At 46.4% G+C, this 11,571-nt stretch overlaps 1 protein-coding gene across 1 annotated transcript; it reads left to right on the top strand.

Annotated features, from left to right (window-relative positions):
• Positions 1-2,323, top strand: LOC140070205 (putative nuclease HARBI1). The gene is made up of 2 exons (XM_072116554.1): positions 1-703; positions 1,953-2,323. The coding sequence occupies exons 1-2, from the start codon at positions 1-3 to the stop codon at positions 2,321-2,323; spliced, it is 1,074 nt and encodes a 357-aa protein (XP_071972655.1).
• The last annotated feature ends 9,248 nt before the right edge of the window (positions 2,324-11,571 follow it).

Below are 11,571 nucleotides of genomic sequence, written 5' to 3'. Positions count from 1 at the left end.
ATGGATATGCTTCCGATCCTCTACGTGGCCATTGAAAATGACAGGATCATGGCTAGACAGCGCAGACGGAGGCAGAGGAGGCGTCCTCGAGTGTTCCGTCCTCGTGTGTCATTTTCAGATTTTACGGACGCGGAGGTGTATCAGCAGTTTCGGCTGGATAGAGCTTCAATCCTAAGCCTCTATGAGAAGCTTGAAGTAGCTATCGGGGCTAAAATCGGACGGTCACATGCAGTGCCTGGACTCACCAAGATGGTCTCGGCCATCTATTATATGGCTAACGCGTCCTTCCAGCACTGCATTGCTGAGCGTTTTGGTTTTTCGCAACCAACCTTCAGCCGTTTTTTCCACGAGGTAGTGGATGAGCTGTTTAAGCTCTGTACACAGTACATCTCCTTCCCCAAAACTGCTGATGCCATCCGGAGGACGCAAGCAGAGTTTGAGCAAGTAGCGGGGATGCCCAACGTGATCGGGCTAATAGACTGCACACATGTGGCGTTGGTGCCTCCTGCGGCCGATGAATATCAGTACCGCAATCGAAAAATGTTTCGATCTATTAATGTCCAGGTCACCGTGGACCCCAATAACATCATAACTAATGTGGTCGCAAAGTATCCTGGCTCGACACACGATTCATTTATCTTTGAGCACTGTAGCCTCAATCGCCGGCTCCAGAGTGAATTGTACGGGGACGCCTTTCTGCTTGGTAAGTGAATGTGAATGCTCTTTCAATTACTAAACACTTAAAATGTGGTCATGCTCCATAAGGTCTGTCTTTAATTATGGTTTTCATAAACTGAGAAGAGTATTGTTTACAGTATTGCCTTTTTTAATCAAAAGTTTACACAATGTTAACTAAAAAGTTAACACACACAAATGAAAAAAAAAAAAAAAAAACAACAGCAAAATAATTCAAACAAAACACATTCTCAGCATATGAAATTAATTGGATGAAACCGGCGTTAAGAGAGAGTGAACAAAGGAAAAAAAGTGTGGGGTTAAGCCTAATTTACAAATACATACTGAGGGGTATCAGTTACAAACACCTACTTTGTCCATGGACATGTGACTGAACTGGTAAACCTCACAATCTAAAGGGGTTTTCCCACAAAATAAAGTTTAGCCCTATCCACTGGATAGGACCTAACTCCCTGATCAGTGCCGAGACCCCCACAGATTGCATAAACAATGGAGCCCTCGCCGCTCAGTCAGACTAATGGAGCAGATGGCTGAACATGACTGTTTTGCTTAATTAATCTCTATGGAGGTGAGTGATCTTGCCGAGCACAGCGCTCACCAATCTCTGTCAGCTCCATAGAGATTAATGGAGCTGAATGGGCATGCACGGCCATCTGCTCCATTAGTCATTTTTGCAGTCTGTGGGGGTCTCAGCACTGATCATGAAGTTAGGCACTATCTCATGGATACGGCTTAACTTTCGTTTGTTGGAAAACCCCTTTAACTACCATCATGTTTTGTTAAAAATATTGTGGAAAAAGAAGACATCCCCAAAAAAACAGACTGCAAATAACTTGCATTATTGTCACTGATAAACCAAGCAGATTCCAAGCAAAAAACGGATATTGTGAGGATAATCCAAAAATGTCAGTCTAAGCTCGGACTAAGGCTCCATTCACACTACTGTATGGGGGACATATGTACAGCTGCAAACTTACGGCCATACATATGTCCCCATAGATGGCAATGGCCGCACAGAGCAATATGGTGCAGCACACGTGCAACACCGTACATGGGTGGGGGGTGGGGGGGTAAGCTAACACATGTCCAATGTTTCCCTGTGTTACGGGCAGCCCCCATGCATTGCTATGGAGAGCGGTCACCCCTCCTCCTCTCCATTACACGGAGCACATGGCCGCCCGGCAGGCAGATGTTTGTGTGAATGCTACCTCATTTTTGAAATTAATCTAATTAGCTTTACTTTGTCCTGTTTTTAGGTGATAATGGCTACAAATTATTGCCATGGTTGATGACACCATATTTGCGACCAAGTACCCCTAAGGAGAGGAGCTTCAACCGAGCACATCGAAGAACCCGAAGTGCCATTGAGAGGACCTTTGGAATTCTCAAGAGTCGGTTCCACTGCCTGGATTTTTCAGGGGGGGCTATGCTCTACAAACTCCCCATTGTGTGCAAGGTCATTATAGCCTGTTGCATGTTACACAACATTGCGACAGCCAACAGGCTACAAATTGACCTTGCAACAGATTTAACTGAGCATATAGAGCATCAGGGGGATGTGTCTGCTCAACCCACCAATAGAGCGGGACAACTAAGGCGCAGGCAAATCACTGAGATTTACTTTTAAAGTGATCTGCCAGTTACCAGTTTTTTTTTTTTTATACCTTAATGTCTGTATATTTAGAATTGCATTAAAGTAAATGCAATGTCAAATTGGATCCATGCTTTTCATTCTTTAGAAAAATAATTTCAGCTCAGAGGAAGACAAAGTAGTTCAAAAATTTGTCATTTTTGATCAAAATCAAGTAAACCAAAATAAATAAAGTAAAAAAAAAAAAACACCAAAAAGAAAATTACGGTTTGGAAGAACGTGATGAACGACGGACAGGCCCCTTCCCCCTTTTTGCCTGCCGCCGCGTCACCACAGAACTCCCAGATGTGCCCGGTGGATTTGAAGCCGAGGATCTAAGTTCCTCCTTGACCGAAAGTAGGAACGTGGCTTCAGGGGAAGGGCCCAAGGCCACTGGAGAGGGATCCAGTGCACCTGCCAGCGATGGTGCGCAACTGCACCCCGAATCCTGATCAGTTGGAAGCTGAATCTGGGATTCGGGGGCAGGGCTGGCCTGTGTCACCCCAGTGGGGACCTGGGGTGGGGAGAATGGAGGGACACTCACACTCCCCCCCTGAGCCGCAGTTCCTTGGTGGATGAGGAGTCCCAGAATATTGATGAGAGCTCTTAAATCTCCACTAATAAGCTGGAACCCCTCCTCCATCATCCGGCCATGCCTTCGGAGTTCCCGCTGAATTAGGGCCATCGCTTCCAGGCTTTTATCCATATAGTTGGAAAATATGCCAAGTGTGATGGGCCTATCTTCAGCGGGCACAGCTTCAGGAGCCTCATCCCCACTGGACCCACCAAGTGATACGGCTGCAGGAGGAGTGGCTGGCGAAGCACATGGAGGTCTGGGTGCAGCCTCATTTGCTGGTGGTGGTGCAGCCTGCGGTGCCGCGGGTGGAGCAGCCCTCCCTGTTGATAAAACAAAGTAAATTACAATTCAAAAACTATAGAGTGCTGTAACCTTAAATTAAAAATGATAGCCACACTTAAATGGAAGCTACCACCACGAATCTACCTAGAAAGGTAGAACAGGTGGTAGGTGGATGTATAGTACATGTTGAAAGCACTTTTTCGAGCTAATCCTCACGTGCAGGATTTTTATTTTAAAATCTTTATGGCCCTATTCTGTATTTTTTGATAAGCGGCTACTGGGGCGTGGAGTAGCCGGACATGAGGCAAGATGTCATGGCTACTCCACGCCCCAGTAGCCTCACTGCTCCTCCTAACCTGACATCATCGGTGCGCAGCTCCTCATATGTGCCCACCCTCTTATGTGAAGGTTTGGGGCACGGGACAGGGCAGTATGCTATGCTCAACTAATACCAAACACGATTCCCACTGCCACCATTGTATCCTATAGGCACAGTAATTATAATTTCAACCTAGCTATGCTCACCAACTTATACTATGAACAATTACACTGCTGGCAATGTATTTTATATGATTAGACATATATGTTCCACAACCCTTTAGGCAATGAGCATGGCCACCAGCCCCCTGGGCAACAAGCATGGCCACTAGCCCCCTAGTGCACGAGCATGGCCCCTTACCCCCTTGTTTTTGTGTGTGTTTTTTGTTGTCTTCAAGGACCGGGCCTGCTGTGGACTACTTTGGATTCAGTGGACTCCGACGAGGACCTGTTAATAAATATTGATTAAAATGGCTGACGAGGGTGTGTCTGGCTTTTTTTCAATAAAATATATTTATACAATGATGTGTTTGTGTCATTCTGTATAATTAGCCATAGTAGTGGTGCTGTTTAGTTGACAGTGCTCATGACTAAAACCTGAACTTACTGTAAAATGGCCATTTTTGTTTTGGCCAAATTTACAGTAACACAGATTAAATTACCCCGGTACCCACCGCCACCAGGGGTGCCGGGAAGAGCCAGGTACAAGCCAGCACCTGACCATCTAAAGATGGTCAGGTTCTGGGGCGGCTGCAGGCTGTTATTGTTGCGCTGGAATAGCCCCCTAACAGAGGGCTATCCCAGATCAGTAATGGCAGGCTGCTGCTGCTTTTTTGTATCTGGCTGATGTTAAAAATCGGGTGAGCCCCACATCAATATATAAAATTTTAAAGAAAAAAAAATGACGTGGATTCCCCCCAATTTTTAAAACCAGCAAGATACAAAAAGCAGCAGCAGCCTGCCATTACTGATCTGGGATAGCCCACTGTTAGGGGGCTATTCCAGCGCAACAATAACAGCCTGCAGCCGCCCCAGCACCTGACCATCTTTCGATGGTCAGGTGCTGCTTTGTACCTGGCTCTTCCCGGCACCCCTGGTGGCGGTGGGTACCGGGGTAATTTAATCTGCGTTACTGTAAATTTGGCCAAAACAAAAATGACCATTTTACAGTAAGTTCAGGCCTTAGTAATGAGCACTGTCAACTAAACAGCACCACTACTATGGCTAATTATACAGAATGACAAACACATCATTGTAAAAATAAATTTTTTAGAAAGAAAACCAGACACACCCTCGTCAGCCATTTTAATCAAAATTTATTTACAGGTCTTCGCTGGAGTCCACCGAATCCAAAGTACTCCACAGCAGGCCCGGTCCTGTAAGACAAAGAGAAGGAGGAGGGGGGTGTGAAAATAAAAGGGGGGGCAGGGGGGCCCTTGCTCGTTGCCCGGGGGGGGGGGGCAGGCAAACATATATGCCTAATCCCATAAAATACATTGGTGGCAGTGGCATCGTTGTTGGTATTAGTTGGTGAGCATAGCAGACACACCTGTCCCGTGCCACGAACCTTCAGATATGACAATGCCTGCACTCTGCATAGGTAGACTATGCAGAGCGCAGGCACGTGGCTGTGCAATCTTGGGAACAAAGCCAAAGCTACTGCGCATGCGGAGTACTCCGGCTTATCGGACAAGGGCGCGCAGCCACGAGGAGCTACGTGCCGATGATGTCAGGTTAGGAGGAGTAAAGAGGCTACTGGGGCGTGGAGTAGCCGCAATGTGTAGCCTCATGTCTGGCTACTCCACGCCCCAGTAGCCGCTTCCAAAAAGGATTGCAAAATATTTATGGAAAGTGAAACCAAACATTAGTATTAGAGACATAAAATAAAACGTACATACCAACATCAAGATTATCCGTGTCAAAATCCCCGATCCCTTCAGTTTGATCGGGGTGTATAGTTTGGTTAATCTTCTGCTCCACCCACGACATCCGCATGGCCACACTAGGGCCACCACCCGTCCTCCGGGCTGACTCTTTGTGCTTCGCTAGCTTTGCCTTCAGCCTCCTCCTGCAGTCGTACCACTTCTTGCGGACCTCAGGAACTGAACGATATTCCACTCCTGCAAAGTTGAAAACAAAAGAAAAAAAAAAAAAAACATTATACAAAGGCCACTCCCCTTCAAGATTTACAATCCAAGTGACCATAAAAAAATTCAAATACTATTCAAAATGCAATTTTTACCTAGGCCATTGATCCGCACTGTGATCCCCTGCCAAATGTGGTGTTTGGCTGACAGGGGAATTGAATCGGCCAGCCTTCCAAAAAGGTGCTCATAATTTTGGGTAACCTTGAAAAGACAAAAGCCACAAAAAAAAAAAAAAAAACTTCATTAAAAACACTCTGCAACGGTGGGTAAAGAGTAGAACAGAACACCAACAGTATAAATAAGTAAAAAAAATGTCACAATACCTCCTCAACCAATATTTCCGTTTCACGTTCCGTGAAACGTGCCTTCTTTGCTCGGCCAGGGTCCTCCTCATCTTCAGCACCAGAGCCCCCAGTATCCATATCTCCGGCAGCTGGTGGTCTGTGATCCCCAGGAGCAGCGGACGGAGCAGCGGACGGAGCAGCAGATGCTGGGGCCACAGATGTTGGGGGGGGCTTGCCGATTCGCCGCCTCCATCTCCCGTGCTCTGCGGATGGCATTGTCGTACACCTGGGGACACTGCTGCCGGAGTAGATCCAGAAAAATGGCAATGGGAGCATCTGGTGCTGCTGTGGACTGCTCAGGACGCGCAGCCATGATAGATACCAGCTGTGCAATTAGCCTCGCTGTGCACTATTTATGCATAAATTTTGTGGCGCAACTCATGCGCCACATTTATCACGCGTGCGACACAATTAGTGAATGGGCGCATATCCCATTCTAGTCGGAGGGACGCACTTTTTATGCATTCCAATTCGAACTTAGTAAATGTGCCCCATTGTCTTCAAAAGTTCATTAAAAAAACTAATTGCCCTAATTACTTGTCCGTATCGGAAAAAATGTCATGACAAACTCACACATTTTCGGAGAAGGAGGAGTCTAATTATTGTGAATGTCGGATGTAACAGTGGACACATCAAAACCATCTTGCATAGCCAGCCAAGAATAAAATCTTTACCTGCGGGCAATATTCTGATTTCTTCCAGTATATTAATGAGTGGCTGCAATTTTCTCAGAATATCAAATTTTTTCCAAGTAGTAAACTTACTCTGCATATCCCATACAACTTACTATGAACATCAGGGAAAATATTTATTTCCACCGATTCACAATTACTAGTTGGAGCAGTAGAAAAAAATAATTTTATCTTTTGGTAACCAACCAATTTGTGTGGCAGGAGATGGACATGCTGACTTTTGGACAAGCTGATTTTCGGCCAAATATAACATCTACACAATGATGGAAGTAAAGAGTAAACAAATAATTGGTTTTACAGTGGAACAATTGATTCCACCCGTGACATCTGTTGCTTTTGAGAAAATAGCTTTTGAAAATACTTTGATTTCTTTGATGGAACTAGGTGTTCGCGTGGGGATAATTGCAACTGATCGTCACATTGGAATTAGAAAACCGATGCATGAAAAGTACAATCACGACACGAAGTGCCAGACACGAATATGACGTCTGGCAGTTGGCAAAATCAGTGGCTTAAATATTGCTGGCTGTTTCTAAAGTCTGGTCTCATTCAAGCATTTCTCCTTGGATTGGTCAAGTAAAAAAATCACTTTTAGTGGAGCGCAAGAAATAGCAAAGGCAATCCTGACCTACTTGTGGAAAAGTGGATATCAGTCTGCCACCATGTAATAAACAAACATCAGTGGTCTGATAGGGAACTATACCATCAGTGCAGCCATCCGCCATTGCCTACATCAACTAAATGGCTTCAGGAGGACTGCCCATGAAAAATGTATTTCCGTTGTTAAAACCTGTGCAGAGAGAGACATTAGACGCCTGTCTAATTTTTGACACTCAGGAGATTCAGAGGTCTTTCATGCAAGTGTTTTGAAATACCTATGCCAGAGAGTTAATTTCATCTTTGATTCTTTGGTGGCTAGAACACAGCTGGCCATTGTTGATCACAATAAAAATGTGTCAAGAGTTCAAGCTTCCATTACCAATATATTGGATAGTGGCAGAGAACAACAATATCTAAGACATCGTATCAAATATTCAAACGCACGAAAGGCGTGGGTGGTCAAAGTGTTGTATTGAATAAAAATTGTGTCGTAGCCTGACAAGGTAACGTCTGTGCCAGCTCGAAAGCACTGAGCTGAGGGCCAAGATCCCACTATAACATCAAAGAGTGCACTCTTTTTACACTGACATCAGATGATTCCATAGATACACAACAGAACCTGTTCTATTAAACGCGGCTACGTTTAGAAACTCCCCAAAAGAGTACAGAGGGTGTCGGCAGTAATTCTGCAGTGACGTCACTGATCATTTTGCCCTCCATTTCATTCATCAGATGAAATGAAGGGTATGATACTGGTGTCATGATACTGGTGATATATTGCTGGGACTATATTGCAGAGACTAGACAGGACACTGGAAGCACCAAAGATGGACACAGGAGGTGCAGCGAGCAGGTAACAACAAGCAGGTAATCAGAACTTGCAAAAGCCAGGAGAACAATCTGGGAACAGTAGTTCAGCAAGCAGAAGAGAGGAACAATCCGGAGAAGGAGTTCCAAGCAAGAGGACTGTCCAAGCAGGAGCTAAACACAATATTCAAGCAATGTCTACTGAGCAGGACAGGAAATATATACCAAACAGGAAGTAAGATGGTACCCGGTTGAGACAACATCCACCATCTTAACTGAGGGCAAACTTAAGGGCAAGGCAAACTAGATGGGGAATAGCAGAGCCATGCCTGACAGGTGGAGGGTGAAAACAGCATTATGGAAATCACAGGGTGTACCAGGAGACAGCGGCAGCAGCATGAGTAGGCCGCAAAGTGGCACAATGACAGTGTGGAGCTGGCAGCAAGGTGGAAAGCCTAAGGGTGGCACAATGATAGAGTGTGGAGGTGGTAGCAGCAGAAGCAGCAGCAGCCCACAGAGTGGCATAATGATATAGTGTGGAGGTGGTGTCAGCAGCAGGAGCCCACAGAGTGGCACAATGACAGAGTGTGGAGGTGGCAGCAACAGAAGCAGCAGCCCACAGAGTGGCACAATGATATAGTCTGGAGGAAGCGTCAGCAGCAGCAGGAGCCCGCAGAGTAGCACAATGATAGAGTTTCGAGGTGGCGGTAGCAGCAGGAGCCCACAGAGTGGCACAATGATATACTGTGGAGGTGGTGTCAGCAGCAGCAGAAGCCCACAGAGTGGCACAATGATAGAATGTGGAGGTGGCAGCAACCTGGTAGGCCACAGAGTGATACGATAATAGAGTGTGGAAGTGGCATCAGCAGCAGCAGGAGCCCACAGAGTGGCACAATGATAGAGTGTGGAGGATGCGGCAACTCAGTAAGACAGAGTGGCACAATGATAAAGTGTGGAAGTGGCGGCAGCAGAAGCAGTAGCAGCAGGAGCCCACAGAGTGGCACAATAATAGAGTGTGGAGGTGGCAGCCACAGAGTGGCACAACAATAGAGTGTGGAGGTGGCAGACAATTCCAGTCCCTGGTAAAGATGGTAGGAGGCAGATGGGTTCTCCTTGGGATAACGATGGCCCCCGCCACACTGAACACTCGCTCTGATGCCACACTAATAGCTGGGCAGGACAGCGTCTCTACTGCAAACTACGCAAGTTGTGGCCATACATCAAGTTTGGATGCCCAGTAGTCCATGGGATCCTCTACCTGGGGTGTTAAAGTGCTGTCCAAGAAGGCCACCACATGCTGGTGCAGGGTCTGCTCCATGTCCTGCTGCTGCTGGCTACCCTCCTCACTAGGCAGGTGAAGGAAGCTGCTCATTAAGGACTCCAGACTTAAGCTGCTGCCGATGGAGCTGGTACTGCTCCTACCCCCCATCTCCCCACAGCAGCCGTGGCCATAGTACGTGAGCAATCACTGCCAGGAATCCCTCGGTCAGACCTGACAGAGGATGGACAACGGCGCACAAAGGCAGCGGCCAACTGTCTTTTCAGTATTTCTCTATAGTACGGCAGTTGTTCCTCCCTCTCGGCAGCTGGAAAAAAGTCACCTATTATTGACTGCTAGCGAGGGTCCAAGAGGGTGGAGAGACAAAAGTCATCCCTATGCCGGATGTTGACTATTCTGCTATCACTAGTTCGGCAAAGCAGCATGCTGCGGGCCATCTGTGCAAGTGACTCTGAGGGTCTTGCAAACGGCAAGTGTCAGTCATTAGCTGCCAGTGGCTGACATCAAAGTTACACAGGGGAGTACTCCGGTTCGCTTGCATCATCAAAAAATCATTTTTTCTCTGTTCATACATATGGAGGCTGGAATTCCAACGGGTGTAAACATTGTATATCAGACTATGTTGGGGAGGCCGTTCTGATGCTGCAACTTCAGGAGGGTGTGCTTGGCTTTGTAAGAATGGCTGAAGTGCATGTACAGTTTCCTGGCCATTTTTAGAATGTCTTACAGATGGGTTTTAAAACTTCAGGAACCTGTTGACAACCAGATTGAACACGTGCGCCATGCAGGGTGCATGGGCCATCCCTCCTCGGTGCAGCGCGGAAACCATGTTTCTCCCATTGTCTGTCACCATGGTTCCAATTTTGAGTTGTAGCGGAGAAAGCCACAGATTGATTTCTTGTTGCATGACGGGGAGCAGTTCCTCCCCTGTGTGACTTCGCTCACCCAGGCAAACCAGGTGTAGAACTGCGTGACACCGCTGTGCCCTGCACATGTGGTATTATAGAGCTGCAATTAGACTTGTGGAGGCTGAGGTGGTGGTGGTGGAGAAGGAGGAGGCAGACACTGGCGCAGGAGCAGCAGTTTGACAATGTGGAGGAGAAAGCGGCGTCTCTTGTTCAAGTTGTTGGTGTGGCTGGGCGGGAGGCACATTCACCGAGTGGGCCGTAAAGGACATGTACTGGCCCTGACCATAGTTACAGCTCCTCACTTCCGCGCTGCCCTGCATTTTGGAAGAAACCGATAAGCTCAAGGACTGGTCCACCTTCTGTTCTACATATTTGTGATGGGCTGGCAGTGCCTTTTTGGAAAAACAAATTGCGGCTTGGAACTCTTCACCTCGGTTCAGCTCAAGCCATTAGTTCTCTAAAAGATGCAGAGTCCGCAACTTGGAAAGGGAGGGACTGCAGTACCAACAACTTGGATAAGAGCATGGTCAGCTTCTGTAACTTACGATGGTTGGATGCATACAGTTGTCTCTTTGTAATTGGCTCTTTCAATGACTCCTGGAACCATGCAAAGCGGGGAGTAGGAGCATCTGGACCGGGAGATGATGTCAAATACAAACAGTTCCCTTCAGCAGAGGTGCTGGAGCCTTGACTGTCTGAAATGTTGATTTGACACTTATCTACAACAAAAAAATTTTAATTTGTGGTATACAGAAGCACAAGAACTGACACCCAGGCAAAGGATCAGAAATTACTACAAAAAGTATGTGGATTTCACTCTGATTTCTTCCTATTCACTTTAGAAACAAAAAGAACTGCTATTTGGGATATACAGATCCCCCAAAACAAACACCCTGGGATTGGAGCAGAAATGAATACAGAAAGTAAGTGGATTTCACACAGATTTCTACATATTCACTTCAGAAACAAAAAAGAACTGCTATTTGGGCTATACAGATGCCCCAAAATGGACACCCGGGGATTGGAGCAGAAATCACTACAGAAATTATGTGGATTTCACAATGATTTCTTCCTATTCACTTCAGAAACAAAAAAAACCTGCTATTTGGGGTATACAGATCCCCCAAAACGGACACACTGGGATTGGAGCATGAATCACTACAGAAAGTATGTGGATTTCATACTGATTTCTACGTATTTACTTCAGAAACAAAAAAGAACTGCTATTTGGGGTACTCTATACAGATCCCCCAAAATGGACACCCTGGGATTGGAGCAGGTATCACTACAG

Source organism: Engystomops pustulosus, chromosome 7, assembly GCF_040894005.1.
Source record: "Engystomops pustulosus chromosome 7, aEngPut4.maternal, whole genome shotgun sequence".
Classification (NCBI taxonomy): Eukaryota; Metazoa; Chordata; class Amphibia; order Anura; family Leptodactylidae; genus Engystomops; species Engystomops pustulosus.
The sequence above is the reverse complement of the archived record's forward strand: the minus strand, read 5'-3'. Positions and strand labels throughout refer to the sequence as shown.

What these genes read in the sequence shown, in the direction of transcription:
- LOC140070205 (XM_072116554.1), top strand. Translation starts at nt 1, where the DNA reads ATGGATATGCTTCCGATCCTCTACGTGGCCATTGAAAATGACAGGATC. An exon ending in CGGGGACGCCTTTCTGCTTG is followed by an intron (nt 704 to 1,952) that starts GTAAGTGAATGT and finishes TCCTGTTTTTAG; the next exon opens with GTGATAATGGCTACAAATTA.